This window comes from Chlamydotis macqueenii, chromosome 1, assembly GCF_036417535.1.
Source record: "Chlamydotis macqueenii isolate bChlMac1 chromosome 1, bChlMac1.mat, whole genome shotgun sequence".
NCBI classification, from domain to species: Eukaryota; Metazoa; Chordata; class Aves; order Otidiformes; family Otididae; genus Chlamydotis; species Chlamydotis macqueenii.
This window is the reverse complement of record NC_141556.1, coordinates 10,676,023-10,700,429: the sequence shown is the minus strand read 5'-3', so window position 1 is coordinate 10,700,429 and position 24,407 is coordinate 10,676,023. Positions and strand designations below refer to the sequence as shown.

Here is a 24,407-nt window from a genome sequence, read left to right as displayed (position 1 = left end):
ACTGCATCCTACTCTACATGCACAGTACATCACTGTCTGCCAGTACATGTGACTAGTCTTCTGTCCATTTGATTCCCTCCCAGTCATAACCTAGTAGTATCAGAATAAATAACACACAAAAGGGAAGAGCAGTGCATAATAGCATGAAGTAATTGCAAATGCCTACACAGGACAAACTGTTAGGAATTCTTTAAGAGAACTACGCACTCTGAAGCTTTTCCTTAACAGACAAATAATTATTCACATACTGTTGCAATGGATAACACAGTTCATTAAAGTTGTAAGCCTGTAAGAGTACTATCACAGGATGAAATAATGAACATGGAGCATTATGAAAAGCATATTAATCTGAAAATAAACTGGGGAAAAAACACAAGGTTCTCATTATAGAAATCAGGCTCTCCACCATGAGAATCAGAAGCATCTAGGCAATTTCATCATAGGAAAGATTTCTTCTAATGCATCGGTTTTCAAAACCTCCTATCTTGAAACACAACTTACACTCCGATAATCCTGAGCAGTCTCACATGCTAACATAAATATCAGCTGAAGTTTAATTTCAGCTTGCCATGTGATTCCACCTGGAAATGCTCTAGTTCCACCTGCATTTAAACAGCATTCCAAGATAACTGAACATCATCCTTAAAAAAGATTTTATACTATAAGAACATGTGAAATGAAATAAAAAACTCCTTTCTGGATCCCCAGCATAATAGTTTCATTTCTAAGCATGCTATCAATTATCTAACAAAAGAAATAAAGAATAAATGATCTTCTAAACCACACACATATAATACAATACCAGCTCCTTTTACATGAGTTACAAACGTTAAGGAGCTACAAAAGACTGATAAGTATAGAAACAGGTTATGACATTCTCTTTTTTTTTTTTTTTTTGACATTTCAAATAAATAAAACAAAAGTGGAGCTCTAATACAAAGCTGTTCAGTAGGAACAGCTGTGTTATCATTTGTAGGCAAGCTTAGAAAAATCTATTTATAGGAAGTGCTTGACAAAATGTGCTACATTTGTGAAGGGAAGAGCTTGGATTTTGGATTCTTATTTCTCTCCTTGGTTATTGATTTCAGCAAGTAAGGTTAGGGTAGAAGTTAGGAAAAACATTTTAGTGTTAAGGATAATCAAGCACTAGAACAGACTAATGAAGTGATAAAGTCTCTTATCACCACTAAGAATTTTTTTTTTTGTGCAAGTTAGCAAAAGCCTTTTAGGAGCAATATTGTCTTTTGAAGCAATAGCATGACCTCCTGAGGTCACCTCAGTCCCATTCCTGCTGCATAATACCTCACACATATTTGAGCACTGAACATTATTACCTTAAAACAGATCTATTTTACTTACTTTTTTTTTTTCCCTGGAGTACGCACAAAATTCCAGGTCCTAATCACAGTTAAATGGAGGAGATCATCGTAATTTTCCAGGAAGATGACATTTAAATTCCCTGCTCAGTACCTCCTAGTTTCATTTTCATCACAGAGGGGAATATATTTAGGATTTAGCAATTCACTTCCTATCATATTAATGCTTAAACCTGACTTTTACTTATTCTGAATGAACACTAATAATGAAAAGTGACTGTATTTCAAAGTTGTTTTAAGTTACTCACTAGGTGAAGCAGCTCTTCTTCAGACTTACACCAGACAAGGTTCAGGTCCAGTAATCGTATATTCCAGCATCTTCACCTTTACTCCATTTTTGGTGGGGGGATCCCCCTGTTTGGTTTCCAGTGTTGAAGATCTTCATTATTAAGTGGTATTTGTACTAAATGTGCCAGCTGATATTACAGTAGATTTCCTTTATAACCATATCTTTTTAAAGATATAGATTGCAGAATTCTACCAAAACTCTTTTTTTTTTTTCCCAAAAAAATGAAACCCTATATCTTTGTCAGATTTTTGATGGAATTAATAGCACTCCAGTTCCCAGCACAAACACTCTAACCCCACTGCATCTCCAAAGTCACCAGAAGAAACCTCTTGAAAGACTAAAGCAACTATATGTTAGTGGAAATGCATTTAAGAGCTAGGCTAATAAAAGTCATTAAGAAAATCAGGCAAGCAAATTATCTTTCCAGGTGATCATTGAAGCATCATATCAAAGGGTGACATATTGGTTTCAAGATGAAATACATATGCTTTCAGGTTTTTCTGTTTATCTTTTTGCTTTTTTGTCTTCTTAATGTTTGTTAATTTTCTACAGATCTCATGGGGAAAGCAGATTTTTTTTTTTAAGTGAAAGCTTAAAAAAATCAATTTTTTTTTAGAATTTTCTTGCCACATGATTTAATGGCTAAGAGCCATCCAGTCCCAGTTCGTAAAAGAATGGCATAAGCTGTTGGCCAGCTATGAGTTAAATCAGAGTCAGGCTCCCTAAATTATTTACTTCTATTTAATGACATTTTTTAATAACAGTTCAGGAACAAGATGATTTGTAACGCAATGTTGTTTGTGAAGTAGATACAATAATATAGAATATTATCTTGTCCTTTTTTCCTCTATGTTTCTATCTCTGGCTGCGATCTTCCTATTTAAATTCTTTCTGCTTCTTTTTTTTTAGGAAACCCGGCTGGAGTATCCTGGCAAATACCTCAGGAAGGCAGAACTAATTACTCCAATTGTTACTGGAGAGCCAGGTGGGTGAATTAGAGTACTGGGCCAATCAGGGATAGCTAAAAGGATGTTTTCCAGAGCTTAGAGAGGAAGCTGGTAATTCTTGGGTTTACAGTACTACTGTTGTTTATCTTTAATAATTCATTCAAATTAGTGTGATATTTAGGTGTTAGTAGTATGGCTATTCCTATTTTGAGGGAGCACGTATAAAATATTATAGATAGCTAACAAAAAAAACCAAAAGAGAGAGAGAGGATGAGTACTACTGTCAGTGCATAAGCCTGATCCACTGCTTAAGGATTGCTTGTGACTGATCTTTTCAATTTTTCAAATTAAAATTTACATTCCCAAAAATACAAAAGGTGCAGTATGACTGGATCAACATGTGACAGGCTAGCTGCAAGTGCTTTCACCACTTATTTTCTAGTCCCTTGTTTCCCTTTTTTTTTTTTCTGAAGTAGCTCCTCATGCGAGTAATCCCCCTTATTGGTATTTTCTGCTTTGAATTTTGTTGGCATTTATTAATCTTAGACTGTCAAGAATACTAGATGGTAGACCTTTGGTAGAACCTGATGGCAGAAAGCAAGTTTGTGATTTTACATTAAAGACAGTTTAAGCAATGCCAGGTTGAATTTTAGCCTTTTTATTTCTAGAGATACAGAAGTCTGGTAATACGTTATTCCTTCATTTAGATCTCCTGGGCAATTTTACTCAGTAGTATTTTATTTCACAAACTGACCTCATCTACATGTAAATCAGAATAGCAATAGGACTATAAAAGTAGATATTACAGCTGCTAAAAAAAAAAGTGTTTTCAAAAAGAGATCACCAGGGTTATACTGCTCTTTAGGAAAGACACTGAGAGTGTGCAGCAATTTTTTTTGCTATGTACTACTGGACGTGAACTCAAACCTGAAAAATGCAATCCAACCACTGCTCAAGTCAGTGTTGGTAACATTTCAGATGGGCTGGATTTATCTTTAAATCCATGGATCAATAACCATTACAGTCGAGTCAACAGTCACATACTTTGTCAGTATAAGATTCTAATGATTCAAGAAAAATACTTGAAAGTCCAGATTCTTTTTTTCAGGTTCTTTTACGTTTTAGTATATGTTAAGATTAAAGGTTGAGTACTCCTGAGACATTTGAGTTATTGCGGAGGCAGCAAACAGCAAAGGTAGTATTTGACATGTGTGCAAAAGCAAAATAGATGGTGTTCTGTGGTTTTGAGATACCAGTTTAAAAAGGCCTTGAAAAGAATTGGATTGAGCCTTGGTGCAGAAACATGGAACTATTCCAAAATACCATAAATTATCTGCTATTGTGAAAATGAGTGCTTCTGGCTTGGTCATTTATTGCTGATCTGTATTCTGTTACTGTGTTATAGTTGGGGATTATCTTGTAGGAGGTTCTCTTTCTCTCCAGAAAATAAAGTTCAGTTCAACTAAATTTAAGAAAAGCACATAAAAGTTAGCGTATGATTTGTAGGTTAATTGGAGACAACTCTTCCTAGTAACCTTGGACACGTGAATCACAGTTGCACTGTCTATGTGTTCACTTCCTGACATAAACATAGAAGTGAGCAGTTGTATGATATAAAATGATACTTCCAATTTTCTGGGGAAATAACAGTTCTCAGACACTCACTGCCCAGTACCATACATATGACATTCTGATGTTGCTTCAGTAACTGAAGCTCAATACAAAGGTAAGAAAAGTAAGGTAAGAAAAGAAGTGCAATTTTTCTGGCACAGAGTCACTGACTGTACCTGTTCAAGACAAAACACTGGGCAAAGTGAGTGAGATGTATGCCTGAAGCTCCTAGTCAAAGATACAGAAGAAACCACTGTTGAAGGATAAGTGTTTTTACTTCTACAACTGCAAAATATCTTTGCCTAAATGGGCAACTGTTCCCAGAATACCACTCACACAGTACAGGAGTATTTCCAGTTGATGTGTTGAACCTTTCAGTAATCATTGTCACCTCTTTCACATCATAGAATCACAGAATGATTTGGGTTGAAAGGATCCTTTAAAGATCATCTAGTCTAACCCCCACACCTTGGGCAGGGACATCTTTCACTAGATCAGTTTACTCAAAGCCTCATCCAACCTGACCTTGAGTATTTCCAGGGATGGAGCATCTACCACCTCTCTGTGCAACCTGTTTCCATGTCACACCACCCCCGTTGTAAAACATATCTTCCTTATGTTCGATCTAAATCTGTTCTATTTCAGTTTAAAACCGTTGTCCCTTGTCCTATTGTAACAAGCCCTGATAAAAAGTTCTCCATCTTTCTTATAAGCCCCCTTTATATATTGAAATGCTGCAATAAGATGTTCCTGCGGCCTTCTCTTCTCCAGGTTGAACAGCCCCAACTCTCTCAGCCTGTTGTCATAGGAGAGGTGCTCCAGCCCTCTGATCATTTTTGTAGCTCTCCACTGGACCTGCTCCAACATGTCCATGTCTTGTGCTGGAAACCCCAGAGCTGGACACAGTACTCCAGATGGGGTCTCAGGAGAGTGGAGCAGAATGGGAGAATCACCTCCCTCGATCTGCTGGCCACACTTCTTTTGATGTATCCCAGGATTCAATTTGCCCTCTCGGTTACAAGAGTACCTTCCTGGCTCATGTCCAATTTCCCATCCACCAGTATCCCCAAGTCCTTCTCTAGGGCTGTTCTCGATTAACTCATCACTCATCTTTGAGTAATGATAACAAATATGAACTCTGTCTAAACAGGGCCGGTACTGGGACCAGCTCTGTTCAACATCTTTGTCAGTGACATGGACAGTGGGATAGAGTGCACCTCAGCAAGTTCGCTGACAACACTGAGCTGTGTGGTGCGGTCAATATGCTGGAGGGGAGGTCAATATGCTGGAGGGGAGGGATGCCATCCAGAGGGACCTTGACAGGCTGGAGAGATGGACCCGTGCCAACCTCATGAAGTTCAACCAGGCCAAGTACAAAGTCCTGCACATGGATTGGGGCAATCCCAGGCACAAATACGGTCTGGGTGGTGAATGAATTGAGAGCAACCCTGAGGAGAAGGACTTGGGAGACGAGAAGCTGGTGAATGAAAAGCTCAACATGAGCCAGCAATGCATGCTTGGAGCCCAGATGGCCAACCACATCCTGGCTGCATCTTGTTCAAACCCAGAACATCTGTCTTAGAGTCTCTTTATCACATTTTTTTTTTCATTTTCATTCCTAAATTACAGTGCTCCGCCATTAAATATCAAAGAACTTATTCCAAATATTTAAAACGAGTGATTGGATGTTTCATTGTCTTGTTTCCCTTATGCACCTTCATGGGGGAAGTGTCTGTAACTGTTGAAATGTTTGTTTCCTTTCCAATTCTTTTTTATGCTTAAGAACAGTTAAGGAGAAAAGTGTTTATGAGGAAAAAACCAGCTAAATCTGTCTTTCTGTCTTTCCATGCTAGATGACATGATGAGGTTATTTTTCACAGAAGTTACCTTCTAATAGATACAAAGATATAAATTAGACTTGATTGTGAAAGAAGGAAAATCTCAGATGATCCCAAAGTTACCTAAATTAATTATGGTATCTGATTTCTGTCCTATATTGCTCCCAGTCTCAGTGTTTTCACTCAAAGTCACCATTGCTTGTGCAAGGGTAACAAAAGTCATCTTAATTTCAGTCTAGCAAGAAGTTCAATTCTAATTATAACCTCCTTCATAAATATTAAGCATCATCTTTTAATCTGGTCTCATAGTCCCCCTTTTTTTTTTTTTGTGAAATGATACAGATAACTGCAAGAAAAGTTTCTCATCTGCAATAAACCCGATATTTTGAGCCTGGCCAGCCAAGACATCAAAGTACAGATTTGTGCATAGGCAAAAGCATTTGCAAATCTCAGTAACTGTATAATGATTAGTATTATAATAATTTCCTTCATCTGTCTTTTTTCTTCTCTTACTTAGAATTTTCCGATTGAAGGTATAAAATTAAGAAAATTTCTCTCTGAACATCCTCATAAGGACTAATATTATAGTTCTGATATTTCAACCACTGGAGTTAAAAAAAAAGAAAATACTAAATTTTAAAGTGTGGAGATGCAACAAATTTATTTAAGCAACATCTAAAGCCCTTAGTCTTCTCTCAGTGATACCACAGTGAGTCCTTCGTCTTAAACAGTTACTTTAGCCTGACTAAACAGCAAGTAAAAGGAGAATGATTTTTTTTACTGAGTTTTAATTACTTTGAAGAAGGTGGCAATGCTCAGTTGTGCCTGTGCTGTCCGTTTGTTTCATGACTTGTTTTACTTGAGAGAGCTAATCCACATATTACTCCTGGGCATCCCTTCAAGACAAAATGCGATACAGTTTTCAAGACAATTTGCTCCAGAGTCTATTCCATGTGGACATGATGAATGAAAATTTCACCAGGACTATTCAGAAAGCTATAAAGGAAAATTTAGGAGTGAAATGATTGCCAGTCACTTGCTTAAAAAGGTAATGCACCTTTTCCTCCAAAATGATATTAGAATGACTTTCTAGCCTATTTTAAAGTTTGTGTGGTATTTCAACCATTTTTCTCATAAAGTTTAGACTGTCTTAACTAATGAAATACAATGTTAAGTGATGAAACTGATAAAATCTAATATCTTAGTTTATAATCCAGGCTGACAAACCACAAAGCTCAAAAATCAAGAAAAAAAAAAAGTGTGATTTTTAGCTTAGACTACTCTGAATAGATTAAATAAAAATCACAGTATTGTAAGATTTGCCTCTTAAAGTATGATGTCATCACAGAGCTTGGTTTCTGGGTTTTTTTTGTTTTTTTTTTTTTGTTTTTAAATCTTTAACTCAGGCAAACACACAGAATGAAAAAAATAAAAACCCTGGAAGAGTTCATTAAAGGCTATGTAAACAATGAGTGCATATCACTAGCATATAATCTTGCAGAAGTTCTGTAAGTATGTGTGCATCATCAGATTTTGAAAGAGTACAAATTTATTCCTTCTGCTGGAGTGTGGAAATACATCCACAGAGGCTTTACTAGAATGTTCTGCAATTTTCTGTTCAAGTTCAGTTGTATATACAGGGAGAGAGTTTCTTACTTACAAGACTTCTTTTTACTGCATTCGAAGGATGATGCTCAAAGGACCACTGGAAATGTCAAAAAGTGAGCCTTTGAGCCATGGCAGAACTGCACAGAGAAGTTTTTGCTATTCAGGATACTAAGTGGATGAGAAATTTTTTTTAAGAAGTAAAAAAACCACCCTCTTGGAAGATGTGGAAATGGAGCCACTCTGTTCCTATGCAAAGTTTACAATTTTCTTACTGAAAATCCTGGTAGCAATGAGACCAAGCACAGAGGATGACAGAAGCACTGTGAGTACTCATTCACTTAAAAAAATGCTGAATGTGTGAAGCCAGGCGATGCTTACTAACATATTCAACTTTCATAGAAAAGACTTTGTTTAAGATTAACCTCAATGTTTGTAATCCTAGAGAAATGATATTTTGCACGTATATAGCATCTTCAAAATGAGAAGACCCAAAATTTCCTTGCAGTAACTATTTCACTTATAATGCTATATATCTCTCTCTTCTACTAGAAACAATGTCAGCTTGGGATTACCTAGTAAATTTGCACTTTTGAAATATGTGAAAATAATTTCCCCCTATTTATTTCTTAATTGGATAAATAGTTGGTAGGTGGAAAATACCATCTGGGATCTATTGGCTGAGTAGTTTTATATGCCAGATAGACCAATCATGATCTACAACTGAATCAAGATATTAATCATGTGCTTTTAATTGTTAGTTTCAATCCTTAGATGGAATGCAATTGAGGTTTTTTGTCCATAATGTCTGTAACATTCCATAGTATGTTATAAGAGCTCTTTAAACAAAAGATACTGCACTTTCTGAAATGAACAGAGAAACTGGTTTTCATAACTCAATGAAGATCACAATATGTATCATAATATTCACTGAAGTTTAAGAAGATGAAGTATTTCATCTGCTCAGGGCAGAATGTCCAGTGTAATGTAGCATGCAACAATGCGTAAAAATAACTGTAACACAGTGTGCAAGAACAAAACTCTGAATTATTTTATATTAAGTAGTATGAAAATACAGAATATGACAAGATGATATGTTCAGAGAAACAAAGATTATCATAGCAATACTCAGTTATTTATATTGACCATTTGGTTGTGGCAGCAAAGTAAATAGTACTGTTTTCCATTATTTACTTATAACTTAACTGATACATCTTAATAGCATGAAAACTATTCCCAAGAAAACATAAGCACATTTGTCAAGTGGGTAAACAATTACAAAAGGAGCATGTTTTTCCCTGGTGATTCCACTTATGTACATGCCTAAATTTTGATGTCATAGCCTGTAAGGTGAACACGAACGCTGTTGCTACAGTTTTGATTCAGCTACCTAGAAACCAGTTTTCACTGCCATTTCAAAGCAAGGAGTCCTACCTTGCTTTGCCTTCAGCTACTCATCTTAAAGATCTTGTTCCTTTAAGTCCCCTGCCATATTTCCAGGCCTGTGTGAATAACTTGGATGACTAAAACATTTAAAGTAGCAGTAGATCCACATGTTTAAGCAATTTAATTTATTCTGCACAATTTTAAAGAGAGTAATCTGCAGGCTATGTTTCACAGAAGTTATCCATTAAGAATATTTGAAAATGTAAAAATAGTACTAACATTAGAAGTTTTTAAGTATAACACTAAATCCTTATTTGCAAATGAGTATACAAATATCAACTATGGGAACTCTCTACAAATTAATGAAAAATGAGAATGAATATTTGCTTCCACTTAATTGCAGAGCTATCTGGTCCACAACACAGATAAGTGCACTACAGAAAAGATAAAATTTGATCTTTAAGACTAAGATTTTCATTCAATTTTGTTCATCTATGAAAATAATACCACAATAATTCTACAATACTGATGTTATTCTCAGTTAATCTTGCGTTCCTCTAAATTATGAACTACTTCTCCACAAGATAATTATATTTACATGCTGAAACTGAAATGCTCTTGAATTATTTTCTAACTTTTCAGGTAATTTATCGTTTGAGATTGATCTGTCCCATTTTAGTTAGCTAGAAATCAGGCACTAAAAACTAGGCTAGCCAGCTTCTTTCAATGAGGAGAAACAACACTTAGTATGAACCACGTATTTTATCAGACTTGGAGTTATAACTCTTAGAGTTCTCAAGTTAGGAGAGGTGAATTGCATAATAAGTGAAAATTAGGTAATTACAGCTCTTCAAGTTACTTATGAGCAGAAACATGCCTTTGGCTGGGAAAGTAGTTTTAGTGACCAAATGCTATATACACATTTTTTTAAGAATGTTTCAAAAGGTGATTTTTTTGGTTGCTTTTATTTTTTTGGGGTTTTTTTGAAAGATACAGATATTAAATTAAAACATTTTATATTTTTAGGTTCTGAAATTTGTGATCCAAAACCTTACCTAAGGAGCAGTTTATGATGAACAAAATGATGAAAAGCTATTTGTTTACAGCTATCATTCTGTATAAAATACATCATGACCAAGTAAAAATGGAAAATTCCTGATTTCCCATTTTCATCCCACCATTTATTTTATAAAAAATAGTTTGTTTCTCAAATACTTAAAAATACCATTGAACAAACTGAAGTTTGACAAGCAGCTGAGTTTGGCTTTTTGTATGATGAGTACTATATACTGAAAGATTTAGTAGAATGCATATACACAGTTAATGATTCTTGCATTGGAAAAGACAGTTTTATAGTTCTACCTTCAAATTCTAATTTGATTTCTTCAAATCTGTAGAATATTAGACTGCTTTTACCTCAAATATAGCAAAAGCAATTATTTCCCGAGGTATATAGATTGTAGGAAACTGAAAAATGTTGATTTTTTTTTAAGTCTGAACTTAACATGAACTTAACTTCAATTGTATATATGAGTTTCAATTTATGAATTAATTAAAATCCCAAAGCTGCATTGAAATACATTATAATGATAAAAGCAATATTTTAATAATAAAATGAATGTAATGATAATTAAGCTTTATATTTGAGGTCAACAGAAACATACACTTGAAAGCAAATACCTTATATGTAAAGGGAAATGGAATTTTCCTAACATATCCTTCAATACAAAACACAGTTTAATTTTCATGCAGTTGTCTATTATTACACATGACAGAGATAATCACATTGCTCATGAAACTTTGACAGACATTCTGTTGGGCTCATTCCAGCTCCAATATCACAATGTCTCCTTCTTTGGCAGCACCACATTCATACCAAAAAATTCACTCAGGATTACCCAATCAGGTAAGAGTTTCACTATAGTCCAGTTGCAGCAGTCAAGCCTGATATTCAGTTAATATATTTATTTAAACATGATGTTTTATGTAGACACTAAAATTAATAATTGCTTTATGAAGTAAATATTCTGAAATGTTCTAAAAGTAGATCCTGACAGGCATTGGATATTTTCTTCTAATTTAATGAGTATTGAGTCACCTCCATACTTCATATTTTTCATTCCAATACTATAAAAATCAATGAACATTGAAAGAAATATATTATTAATTGCAATCTAACTATTCAATTACTTTGAATAAACTGGGAAGACACTTCTTATTTAAGCTGAGGCCTAGTTACATTGGTGCTATGTGTAAAGGGCTCGGAGAGCAAATGAAAGTCAGGATCTTAATCTACAATACAATGAGAACACCGGCTAATCTTTCATAGCATAACAAGTAGAAGAAAGAAACATGTCGGTTCTATAAACATGGGATACCACTGTAGTGTTGTTTGTATTTCTTTTTACCTTCTGCATCAGTTAATCCTACTCCCGACTGCTTTACTGGATCTTGTCCATTCTGGCTCATCTTCCCTCTGTTAAAAGATACAGTGGTACTTGTCAATAAGACCATAAAGAGATGAAATGTAAGAAAATTATACACTCAAGACAACAAGGCTTGGATCTGTACAAAAAGACAAACATTACAGGTATTTCTAAAAACAAAAAAAAAGTGTTTATGTATATATTTAATTTCAAGAAAATAAAGTGGACAATAGTTTTTTTTCCTATTGCTATTTGGACAGATCACTTAAGAGTATTATTTTTTTTTTCTTTTTTGGAGGCAACTACAATCACATCTTACTAACTCTGTACATTCCTATAGGATGAGGCCACCAGGTGCTGTCTGCTACCTGCGACCCATAAGCCTGGTCTTCCACAATCAGTCTGCATAGCTCCTCTCCTCACTTTATTCTGTTGTAGTGAACAGTGATATATATAATAAGGAGTCTCAAAACTGATGTTTGGTCTATGACACCGTTACTTCAAGGGTAAGACATGTTTGTGGTTATTATCTTATTCTAATGATTGCTTTTACATTACAGTTTAGGATAAGAAACAATTCAGTTCTGAGACTTACATTAAAGTAAGGTGAGTGGAATCAGTCATGCTCTGGAGGTCCCTATCTTTCTCCGCTGGATTTAGATGTCTATTTTTAGCCAAGGAAAGTTATGTAAAACATAAGCTATCTTTAAACATACTTGTTGCAAGCATGATTAAGGCGTGATTACAATCAAAACCATGTCTGCTACTATGAGATGTTTTTACTTCTATTTGTCTTTCTCCTTTAAGACTCTGAAAGGCATTTTCTTCAGATGCATGTGGTTCCTCTGGGGTTAAAGGGTCAGTGCTGGTTTTTGCTGCCAGTGAGCCAGCTTCATGCTTCACAGTAGCAACAGACGCTGTCTAAGTTGACAATGAACTTAAAAATAGTATAAAATGTCAGTTTTAAAAGTAATTTTCAATTAAATTTTAACTGAAAGTTATTATTTTCTTCTTCTGTGAGGTAATGCTTCGTAGAACATATTACAAATATGATACAAGAATTATTTGTCCCTAGAGTTAGATTACTTACACATTGTTCAATTGCTTTTCACCTTTATGCTTAACATTAATATAATTTTACAGACATTGTATTGGCATAGATGATTACACAATACAAAGGAGTAGAGAACCTGGTCTTTATCAGGGATGATAACATGAGTAACTTTCAGGGGCATTACAACTGGATAATAAGTCTTTTAAAAATGTATCTCCCAAATAGAAAGACTTTACAAGATTTATTCAACTGTGTATAACTGTATATAATGATTAATTTCCCTTAATAATCATAACAATATTTAATATTGGCAAGTATTCTAATTAGTTACCTTATCAAACAGTTCCCATGGTGTCATTATTTAATTCTTCCATTTTACTTCATGACTAGATGTTTCTATGGTTAAAAGCATTTGGACTAGAGTAAAAAGTTTAAAACTCAGCCTATCCACACTAACACTTTTTCTACTGATAGATCAGACACTAAATCTAAACAGGGAGCTAATAACCAAAAATGGTTTTATATGCCAAGAGACTTAAAATTACTTAGCTTACTTAACACTTCACATCCAAATTGTGAGCTCTGGTCTTACGGACAGAGTACAATGTCAGAGTCCCTGAAGTCATTATAAAGCCAGTGTTAATACAAATGTTGATAAGAATTTCAGTCATACATATATTCAGATATATAAGAATTTTTATCCAGAATTCAAACAGTTATCTATTTTAAAACATTCTCTCCAGGAATGATCCCAAAGGTCTCTGAGGGTAAACAGTAATTCATTTTCATCACATTGATATGTAAAGCCCTTGAGACTAACATGAAAAAGAAAGCATTTCTTGTCTGTATAAATGTCCTGTGTAACTTTTGAAGTCTCTGTTTAATATCAGCTTAGAAATAATTTACTTTAAAATGCAATAATAATAGTAATAGTCATAATCATAGTCATAGTCATAGTAATAGTAATAGTCTAGCCTTTAACAGAAAATAACAGACTGGATATATTTTATTTAATTAAGTTCATGGGAAGAAATTACTGTAAGAGAAGAACTGAAGCTGTGGACACTTCCTCTGCTTTTCAGTAAAAGTGGGGCTGATTTCAGGCTTAATAAACCGGTGGATCTGTCAGCCAAATACCATGTAACTGTAGACACTGTCACAATGCTAGACAATACACAGTAGGTGATATTATATGGACTCAAATTTAGCATATATAAACTAAAAACTTCTATTGAGAGCTCCATCTTGTGTTTCTGTGTGCAAAGATTTTATGCATCTTTGCTTTTCTCATTAGGAATGACAGCAAAATAACTTTCTTTTGAGATTGTCAAATCCAATTAAAGATTGTCTTTTTGCCACTGGGAAGTACAATTCATTTTAACCTAGAACAGCATGAGTGAATAGTTCAAAGAAGATTAAACAATTGACACCCCACAACTTGAGCTCACATTGTCCTCCTAGATTCTGAAGATTAGACTGAAATATTAGATTTGTGTCTATTTTTATTTTAGCTACTAATAAGCTGTAGACAAATCCCATTGGGCTTTATTTTAGAAAATTATGAATACTTGGAAATGTCACAGTTCTAGAGACTGATTTTTTCCTCATTCAAGCATTTTTAGGAAGATTATATCAAGATCTTGTGACTAATAATTCAGGACTTCAAGATAAAAGCAAAGGCTTGTGTACCAGAGAAAAACATGGAGAAACTATTGCAGACACTGAATGAACAATGACCACCAACTGATGTTTTGAGAACAGTCAATCTATAATGTTTTCAGGCCAGAAACATGAAGTTGATTAGGAGGAATTACTTTTTCCTATAAGAGAATATAAATGAAATTGCCAAATGAAGGTGCATGCTGCCAAAGTTGAGGGGAAAAAAACCCTAGCAAAACTTTTCTCCTGTGCAGTGGTTAACTGGGTAAAATGTTGGAAAAGTAAATAATTTTACAGGATCTTTACACTGATAGTAGCTCGATAATTCCCACAGGGACTCCATTAGAAAAAGTTTTTTTCCAACTAGGAACTGAGAAATTGTACTCAAACTCTTAAAAATTTAAGAAAAGTTGGATTGTATCCAGAATCTGAATTTCAGTTGCACTAGTAACACTTCTTTCTACAAGGAGGTCAATCTGAAAACTTAAACTGAGCATTCTCAGGCCTACGAAAGTTGTACTTTCAAAACATAATCCAAGCTCACCTCTACACACTTTCATCAAAGGCTGAGACTACCAACTCTCCCATGTGACAGCAATAAATTAATGAGGTTGAGGCAGAGGATTGATTGGCTATTAACAATTCAATGCTCAACAAAGCAGAATAAAAGTATGAGCTCTGAGAAATTCTCCCCAGTTAGCTGCTATTCTACTGTGTAACTCAAGTCTAGAGAGAAAACTATGCAAGATGATTGGCAAGTGAAAGGGCTATATATAATCAGTGTATGTAGGATACAGTATATTAAAGGAAGAGCCTTACATTCTTGGGATGGGAAATAGATTATTCTCTCCTGTGGCACTGCTGCTGCCTTCGCTATCCATGCTGTATCCACTGCCAAAACTACTGGCTGACGAGCCAGTGGAGACAGAACTTTCTGCAGGTCGATGATTAGTAGACCTTGCTGTACAGGGCAGGAACAGTGGGTTACCAAAAACCTTGTAAGACACCAGTACCATTCACGTTAAGACAAAATGTAATTTATCAAAATTACATGCTGCAAACACTTTCAGTTTTTTACTTTACATTCCAGTTTTACATTATAATCTTTTGCAGATGATGTTTATTTTCACACAGAATAAGGTATTTTAAACCAATTAGTATACCACCGATTTTTTTCTCCAGTCATGTTAATAGTTCAAATCAACAGCCAAAAGGAAGAAAAGAACGAGTTAGATTGATTAATACTGCTTTTCTGATTAAAACTACAGAAAACCAATTATTAATCTGAAACATTTCATATGGTAATCTTGTAAAAATTAATATCCCAATGCACCTTCCTCATAGTCCCCATGAAACATTCTTTGCATTTGGTGATTTTGAGAAGGAGAGGAAGCTGAAAGGAAATACAGGTACACCATCTATAGTCACAGAGACCTCCACTCCTCTTCAGACGTAACACAGCTAACTGCATTATATTTCTCAACTGCTCCTGTCCATCTGGATCTCTCTTACTGTAAACCTAGAACTTTAATGTACATATTTTGACAGGAGATGCCCCTAATCTTGTTTAAGAGCATTTGGTGTAGAAAATGTACACCAGTGTATGTTATTTTTACTTCAGATGCCTTAGTTTGTGTTTTGGAAATTATTGTACTATACGAACAAATCTTCTGGTATTCAGCCTTTAGCAAGTTGAGAAATATAAACAAAAAAAGACACAGTGACATTACACATAATAATTAATACAGGAACAGTAATGTAGCTATTCTCATATTGAATACACAATTGCCTGGGAATATTAATACAGATTGTTTTTATTTTTTTTTAAATGTCCTCTACTATGTCTATGGTTGTCATGTTTCATCTATTCAAACTGACGAAGCATATATACTGAAGACAAAAATTACTTTTTTGTAAAGTTATTTTTCTGTGAAGACTTAATGAAATTGTATGTCATTTTGGTGAACTGTGAAACTCTAATACAAGTAATTAAAAGAGATTTTTCTTTAAACAAGAAATTAGTTAAATATCTAAATAGAAATTACTTCAAATAAGAGCCAGAGCCCCAATGGCGTCTTGCCTTCAACTGGCAACCAATATTATTTATGTCTGAATGAAAGAATAATATTTTTGGTGAAGGCTGCTGCATGCTGCCTGATGTGGGACTATTTTCTTGCATGTTATTACCAGTTAATGAACTATAAAATCATAGTGCTATTAACATACAAACTCAGTATCAGAGAAAGGCACCCATGTTTTTTTTCCAGCACAGCCAGCCAGAGCACAGCAGTGTGCTCTGTTCAGGCAGCTGTGAGCAGTGGTTGCTCTATCACTATCAGTTTGTTTTGTGAGTACTGTGAGTGAATTCCTATGACTATGGTGACATGGAAGGAAACTGCTGTTTGGAAATGTTGGACAAGAGAAAGATTTCAGAGAAGAGAGGTCAAGCTCTCCTTTATAGTGCAGTATTGCTAGCTTCCCTGTATTCAACAGCCTGTATTGTGGCTGTCTCATGCTGGTCCCAATATGATTTCTCATGTTTGTTGTTTGGGACTCTGAGGGCTTGTTTGGTTTGATTTGGGGTTTTTAATTTTTTTTTTGCCATAGTATGACAAATGCCTCAGAGGTGAGGACAATTGGGAAAGCCAGATACATGCAAAACCCATGGAAGCCAAGATAGTATTGTGCCAGCACAAAAAAAAAAAGTGTCTTTAGTTCTTCCCTTAGGGATGAATTTGCTTAGTGTAGCATACATTGCCGCTGTAACATATGTGGCTGAAGGGATGGTTCCTATCTGGGGTCTTATTTTTATTGACTTTATAGTAAAAGCTAGTGCCTGAAGTAATTTCTTGTATCTTTATTGGTGGATTTCTAAAACTGGTAAGAACCTAGAATTTAGTTCAAGGCAGAAAAGCTTGAATTAAGGCTTTGTAAATGGCTTAGAACTTTTGCTACATCTATTTATAATCAAAACACAGTTGTTTCTTTTGAAACAGCTGTATCCTAATGATACTTTCAGTATGCTGTATTTTTAGTTTCTCTACTGTTTTCACTAATTTACATCTTTTTCTATATTAATGTTTTTTTTTTTTTTTCCATAAGATTGAATGGTTATAATGGGTCCAAGTTTAGATTCATGACTGGATTTTTAAAATTCTAAAGCTAAATGCTATTCTTTTTTTTTTTTTTTCTGCCTGCTCTGTGAAGTAATGAACTACAGTGTCAGTTTGCGACAAGAGATGAAATCCACAAATAGATTTACATCTGGTTTTGTGACAAATGAAGAATCTGGATACAGAGCTCATGACACCCACGTTTTCTATATACCTATATTTTTACAGATAAATCTAGACCTCTAAGCTTGTGCTTCTGGTTATATAAGAAACTTCCAAGTTCTGAAGAGATGTGATGATATCTGCTACCAGGCAATATTTTGTCTGAGAGTTAGAATAACCATAGTTAGATTTCTACTCTAAGTTGAGAGTTAGAACTTGTTCCCTGCTTTCATGTGCAAGGGACTAGTTTGTACATTCATTTGCAGTCTTGCCCTTTCTCTTTGAACAAATGCAAATGTTGTCTTAGGAAATTTAACAAGAAAGACTGAGTTCATTGTGGTACTCCTCTAGTCTTACCTGCCTATGTAAGGTCTGTGAAGCCCTGTAAGTGTCAGAGTAGTTGCCGCCTTGCTTGGCCAATTGGATTCCTATCCAAGGAACCAAAGTGAGATTAGAGTAGGTTCACTTCTGAGTTACAGAGTTTCTGCTTACATTTGCTTACACTAGGAAATGCCTAAGTTCTCAAGTTTTGACACAAAAGTTCTGGCAGGAGGTGCCTTGGTCTGTAGAGAGTTGAAGAGTTTAGTGCAGATTCACTCTGGTCCAAAGACTAGATATTCTCTTCTGGTATCACAGAGATGCCTGATACTAGAAGGTGTAGTCTTGCTTTACTTAAATGTACAACATTTATCTGAATAGGAACTTGGTCAAAGAAAATTGCCATTATTTGCATATTAAGTGTCCAGATTATGGAAGAGCTATGTCTCATTGCTACCTTGCCCTTTGCGTTTTCAAATTACTTCCTAGTTCTTCAAAAGAAAAAAAAAATAAATACTTCTCATATGCAAGGTTTTGCTGTCAATTACATATGATGCTAAAATCTTTCAGTTTTTAGAAGAAAGAAAAAACTCTTCAAACCTCAGCAGATGGAAGAGACTAAGCTTAACTGAAGATAGTTACCCAACACGATCACTTACTTAGCCTTTTTCTGAGAGAGAGGAGATATCCCTTCCCCTGTCCAGCCCCTTCTCCATTAACATTTTATGCGGTTTCTCAGGTGCTTGATACATTTTAAGGACTGTAACTTCAATAATGTCTTAGCTGTCCAGCCATTGGGCTACAAAGAATAGAAATAGGAACTGAAAGTTGAAAACTCTAATATGAGCTGCTTCCTCTGAAATAGTGCACAGGATTTTCTATTATACAAAGCTATTGTTGTAGCTTGATTTAATTTTTATCTGTGAATCCTACTTTAGCTGCTAGTTCCCCCAATGAGATGAAATGCTCTCTACTTGGTAGGTGTGTTGATGGATAGGCAAGTCATATTTAACAGCTAGCAACGTGGTGTTAATGCTGCCTCTGAGTGACATTTACTGTCTGTTGTACAGGCTGGCATGAGCAGAAGTTTTGGTTCAACCATTCTAGTGAATAATACATGAATGAGTTGGAACAGTTCTCAATTGCTTAGAAACAGTTTTTAAAAGAAAAAAAAAAACAACAGTTAATGGTTAGCCAGACACCTTTTGTACAGATCATAGAATCATAGAATTGTTAGTGCTGGAAGAGACCTGTTGGAGCGATTCCAAAAGAGGGCCAAGAAGATGATCAGAGGGCTGGAACAGCTCTCCTATGAGGACAGGCTGAGAGAGTTGGGGCTGTTCAGCCTGGAGAAGAGAAGGCTCTGGGGAGACCTTACAGTGGCCTTCCAGTACCTAAAGGGGGCCTACAGGAAAGATGGGGAGAAACTCTTCAGCAGGCCCTACTGTGATAGGACAAGGCATAATGGTTTTAAACTAGAAGGAGGTAGATTCAGACTGGACATAAGGAAAAAAAAAATTTACAATGAGGGTGGTCAAACACTGGAACAGATTGCCCAGAGAGGTGGTAGATACCTCATCGCTGGAAACATTCAAGGCCAGCTTGGATGGGGCTCTGAGCAACGTGATCTGGTTGGAGATGTTCCTGCTTCTTGCAGGAGGTTTGGACTAGATACCAGATATCTTTCTGTATTTTTTACAGGAAAAGAAAAGAAGAAAAATTTTCCTTTGGCAGAATGATACTTGGCTGTGTATTCCCTCATGCCTTATTGGAAAAGAATTGATGATTCAAGAAAACTGAGGCTAGCAATGACCTCACCTTTTAGCACAATTTCTTAAAATTTACTTTAAAAAATTGTTTTAGTTGTTCCTTTTAGCACGATATTAGTCAAATGCATCTATAGCAAAAATACGGTTTTGCTTACGTACTCAGTCAGAAAATCAACTTTTATAACCAAGGAAAACATGTAAGTCATGCCACCTTATAAAGAAATGATATTAAATCAATAAGAAGGGAAGGAATAGAAGCCATATTATTTCACTTGCTCTTTCAGAAAAGTCTATTTTTACAAAAAAAAAAGAAGATGCTTTTTAAAAACCTAACATAAGGAAGATAAATAATTCATACAAGACCTGTAGCCATGAACAGACAAATCAGTCAGCAGCAAAGTGGAACAATCCAGCACTGTCAGCCACTCCAGCCATTCTTCTACAGTGAATTGATTTTTTTTTTTTTTTTTTAAAGACTTAAATTCTTAAATTTGAAAAATGGGACTATGTTGTCCTGTGGTTCATGTGGATAAAAGAAAAACAGACTCAAGCAGAACTTATTCCGGGGTATTAAATTGTAGATGCTTCCCTTTTCAGGTATCTGTCTAGAAACAGAAATGCAACAATCAAAACACATTGGGAAGGACAATTCTATTTGTAAACCAAACAAGAGGAGGGAAAAAATGTTTTTGAGTATGCATTCATGATTAAGTTTCGAGACTTTACCTCTAATTGCTTGAAAAAAAAAATCTTTATGACTGGCAGTCTTGTGAGAAACTCTGGGTGACAAAAGGGACTGATAGCATTATGCTGTGTCTTCTCAAACAGATGCAAGACCATGAGAGCAGGTGAAATCACTGATCTGCTTTGGATAGTTACCTGCTGACAACAGACTAGACTTGTCACACAGAGCATGTCCTGGCAGAAGCTTGTCTACTCTTCACTTTCAGTCATCTTGTGTTTCAAGTGCTCCAACTTCAAACTGCCCCCAAAGGCCAGTTAATCTATTTTTATTAAGGATTTGCTAGCACTGAAAGCAAGTGCTGCTCAGGCTTCCTCCGTAAGGTTCTGCAGTGTTAAACCCTATTGTTGGGACTGCTAGTTGCATCTTTTTGTAACTGGCAACAGAATGAGGATACATAAATAACTAGTGATCAGAGGCATATACCTCTGGTCAGTTTATTTGCCTCACCCTTCCACATACTGAACAGTACTTTAGACCATGGTCTCAACCATTTCAGCCCTATTTGTATATTAGGCACGGCTTTGACCGCACACTGAGCAGTGATACTTTGTGAAATTTCAACACAACTCGTTACAGAGCATTTTCCCATTTGAAGTGAGTAATGGCAGAACAGTGCTCATCTTAAACTGTGGTGATGGCATTTCTCTACCCAGCAAAGCAATTCTGATGAAATAATTTTCTTCCATGTGCTCCGTAGGGTTAGCCTATCATCTAACACTTTTGAAGTAAGAGTTATCGAAGGAAAAATCTGAGCAATTTCTTGAAATTACATGTCAGCTTAAAATGGTGGAAGAATAAATAGCAAGAATAGCCAAAGCAAAATGTGCCAGCTATTAGACTGAAACAAGACTCAAAGGACAACCTCGGATTATTGCTGTCTGCAGAGAATGGGGACAAACTGTTCTTGTTTTGATAATGATTCTTGGAAATGGGTTATTTGTAGCAGTATGAAGGCCCATTTAACTTGGAAATTAAGAGACTAGTGAAGTTAGGCATAAAACAGCTTTGGGTAGTAAATTATTTAAAGTGTGAAGGAAAATCCTAAATTATTGTAGGAAATTAAAACATGGCATTGCCTATTAAAATTGTGAAAATGGGTATAGACCTAAGGAGACCCCAAACAAGCAGGTATTTAAATCCACAGATTTATAGAGCCTAGGAATCAATTTCCTTTCACTCCAGATTGTTGCTAATGCAAGTAAATTGAACTTAGTGATAAGGAAAATTCCTGCCGATTTTAATTTCTTACAGCTAAGTGGCAAGAAATTACACAGTGCTGGCTCAGACTTGTATAATGGATTTTACAGTGCTAGCAATATCTTGGTACATGCATCACATCACATTTCTGTGTAGTTTTAACCTGTTATGCTGACATATAAGTGAACTTTTGTCAAAGCTGTTGGGCTAAGGGAGTTAAAAGCAGGTATGCTGCCTTTTGAACTGAAGTGTTTCAAACCAGAGGTCTTTGAGAGGTGTAAATTGACAGCTTCATTTGGACACAATTGCGAAAATGCTGATGCACAGTGTAACTACTCTAGATATTCCAGTATTCCTGTCAGTATTAGCTCTGATAGTAGACCTCCCTCTGACCAGTAAAATCACTTGACACACAGCTATTTGGAAAGTAGTTTCCTCCTAGAATACCACAAAAAAGCTTTTGTGTCATGATGGAAAATTTATAGTGTAAAAGGTGAAATATTCTCTATGAGATATGAGAAACAAATAGGTTCTGGGTACATGCATTAGATTTGGAGGTAAAATGTTGCAATTTTAAATTCCAAGAGGTCTGAGGTTGATAAAACCTTTCTATTATTGAGTAAAAAAAAGTATGGGAAAGATAGATAGAAATTACTGTAGAAATATATTGTTTGCATTCCCTTAAATGGTAATTTAACAGATATGTTTGGACCTTTAACTGAAACACATAGTATTCTCTCTAGATCTTTAACATTTGCTAACTAATTTGGATCAAGAGCATAACAGTGCTTTTCCCCTGGCAGATCTGGTTTTCTAATGTGTGCCAAATAAAAGAGGAGGTGCATATGGCATCCATCATCATGTGATGTTCAAGTAACAGTATATTGACTTGTAGTCTCTCTCTCGTAAGTGTCTGAAAGGACAGAAAGATGCATATGGCTACAATGACGTTCAGGCTTAAAATCACCTACTTAGCTATTTAAATATTTATTTACTGTTCTCCAAATATCCTATAAGAATAAAAATAGTTTTCTAGAAATTATCTTCTTTGGTCATAAAATAATATTTTTTGTTGACCATTTGATATTCTGATGAAATAAAGGAATTATTTTTTCATTATACAATCATTGTACCTTTTGGGGCAAAATTGGCACCTCTTCCTCTGCAAATAAGGAGAAGCTCATTGAATTTTACCCATTAAGCAGGTATATTAAGCACCAATGTAGAGACCACAGCTTCCTGTAAAACTGTGTACTTTAAAAAACCGACCAGTTACGTAGATAAATGCAGACTATATGGTGAACGCTATTTTTCTTTTTTTCTTTTTTTTTTTTTTTTTGGACTCTGAAGTTCTTATTTCACTGGAAACTACACTTTCTGTTCTGGTGAGGCAGAGCTGTGCACCTTTCTACTTCACACAGATGTCAAAGGGAAATTTTGCTGTTCCTTGTCTTTCTTATTCACCTTATTGGAAGTTATTAAAATTAAAGCATGCAGTTCATTCTTGTAAAACTATAAACTGACTTTGAAAAGGCCTTTCATATAAAATCAGTAAATAACTGTATTGCAGATACACCTACTGTTTTATATGCATATAACCAGAGAACTGGTAATTATCATCAGAGTATCTTTAAGTGTTCATATATCTGAAAAACTCTAAAATAATTTATTGGGTTTAAAACATAAGTGATCAACCAAGAAAATTCCATATAATGGAAAGATCCTTCTATGAGATAAATTACTGACTTAAAAGGAGGTGGACTGATATGCACTATCTTTAAAACTGACTCATCTGGTGGATAAACCCTAATACACAGATTTATGTTGAAAGGAATGCACTTAATTTTATGTGAATGTGTAATTGTCAATTATTCAGATTTTTCACAAAAATGAGATCAAATTAACTCAAACCTAGGCACTGCTCTCTCCCTCTGGTTTGGATCCCTTGCAGCTTCTGCCTTCAAAGGATTGGCTCTGAAATTTTATTTTTCCTCTCTGAGGGGTGTGATGGGAATATGTATTATGTAATTGGTTTCTTTGCAGATTATACTCTTATCTCTCACAGGCAACAAGGAAATTATACTTCAGGGTTTATTTTTAATTAAATGCTGTAGTTGAATATTGGATTTTACAAAGATGTTGAACAAAGACCAATGTTTTCTGTTGTAGCTTCACCTTAATTTTAAAACAAATTGATTAAAATACATTTCTCACTGTTTAAAATGAATATAGAAATAGTCCAATCCAATAATCTTAAACTGATGCAAGCCCTTTGCATTCACGAAATATAATATTTATACTATGGGTGCTGGTTTTGGTTATGATTTCCTTTTTACTTCTCATCAGACATACAATTAATAACTAACAATCTACAACCAATTGAAAAGATCCTAGGAGTCAGAAGTAGAGGAATAAATTAGGACAAACTAGTCTGGGTACAGTAAGAAGAAGCCAAAACTTCTCACAGATCTGAAACTAGACTTGCAAACTTTGTGTAGGTGACCACACATTGTATATTTGTTGGAAGCAAAAAGAGAAAAGTACAACGTCTCTTCATAGTAACTCTAACCTCACTTATATATTAATGATATTAATATGGCCTCTCATTCCCATAACTCTCTATGATGCTTCTAATATTGCTGAGCCAAATGCATATCAATATATATCATTTTTGCAATTTTAAAAGTAAAAAAAAAACAAACTAGCATAACAGTTCAATGGCAAGACTGCTTGAAGCCAACTGCCTAGCTCTTTCCTTACCATAAAAGTGCATGTGAACCATGATTCAACCTTATATTACAAGCAAAAGGTTTTAGTATTGCTTGCCTATGCCAAAAGGCATCACAGGATTACAAGTATTTATGATAAATCTCTACAGACATGACACCTCAAAAGATCATAAGAGTTATTTA

General features: G+C 35.1%; 1 protein-coding gene and 1 long non-coding RNA gene across 4 annotated transcripts in view; one reads left to right on the top strand and one right to left on the bottom strand.

Moving 5' to 3' along the window:
* Positions 1–24,407, bottom strand: part of PCLO (piccolo presynaptic cytomatrix protein) — a 371,716-nt gene that overhangs the window by 33,415 nt on the left and 313,894 nt on the right. For both annotated transcript variants that reach the window (XM_086745649.1, XM_086745658.1), the window contains exons 22-23: positions 15,011–15,152; positions 11,461–11,528 (exon numbers count right to left, since the gene is read on the bottom strand). In XM_086745649.1, coding sequence (XP_086601775.1) covers positions 11,461–11,528; positions 15,011–15,152 — 210 coding nt within the window. The remainder of the gene's footprint in view (positions 1–11,460; positions 11,529–15,010; positions 15,153–24,407) is intronic.
* Positions 1–24,407, top strand: part of LOC147601971 (uncharacterized) — a 44,669-nt gene that overhangs the window by 17,222 nt on the left and 3,040 nt on the right. The window contains exons 1-4 of one of the 2 annotated variants that reach the window (XR_015258270.1): positions 7,793–7,991; positions 10,915–10,958; positions 11,473–11,642; positions 11,819–11,984. This is a non-coding gene — a long non-coding RNA (uncharacterized LOC147601971). Of the gene's footprint in view, positions 1–7,792; positions 7,992–10,914; positions 10,959–11,472; positions 11,643–11,818; positions 11,985–24,407 lie in introns of those variants that run through there. The other variant, XR_015258271.1, reaches the window with a different exon arrangement.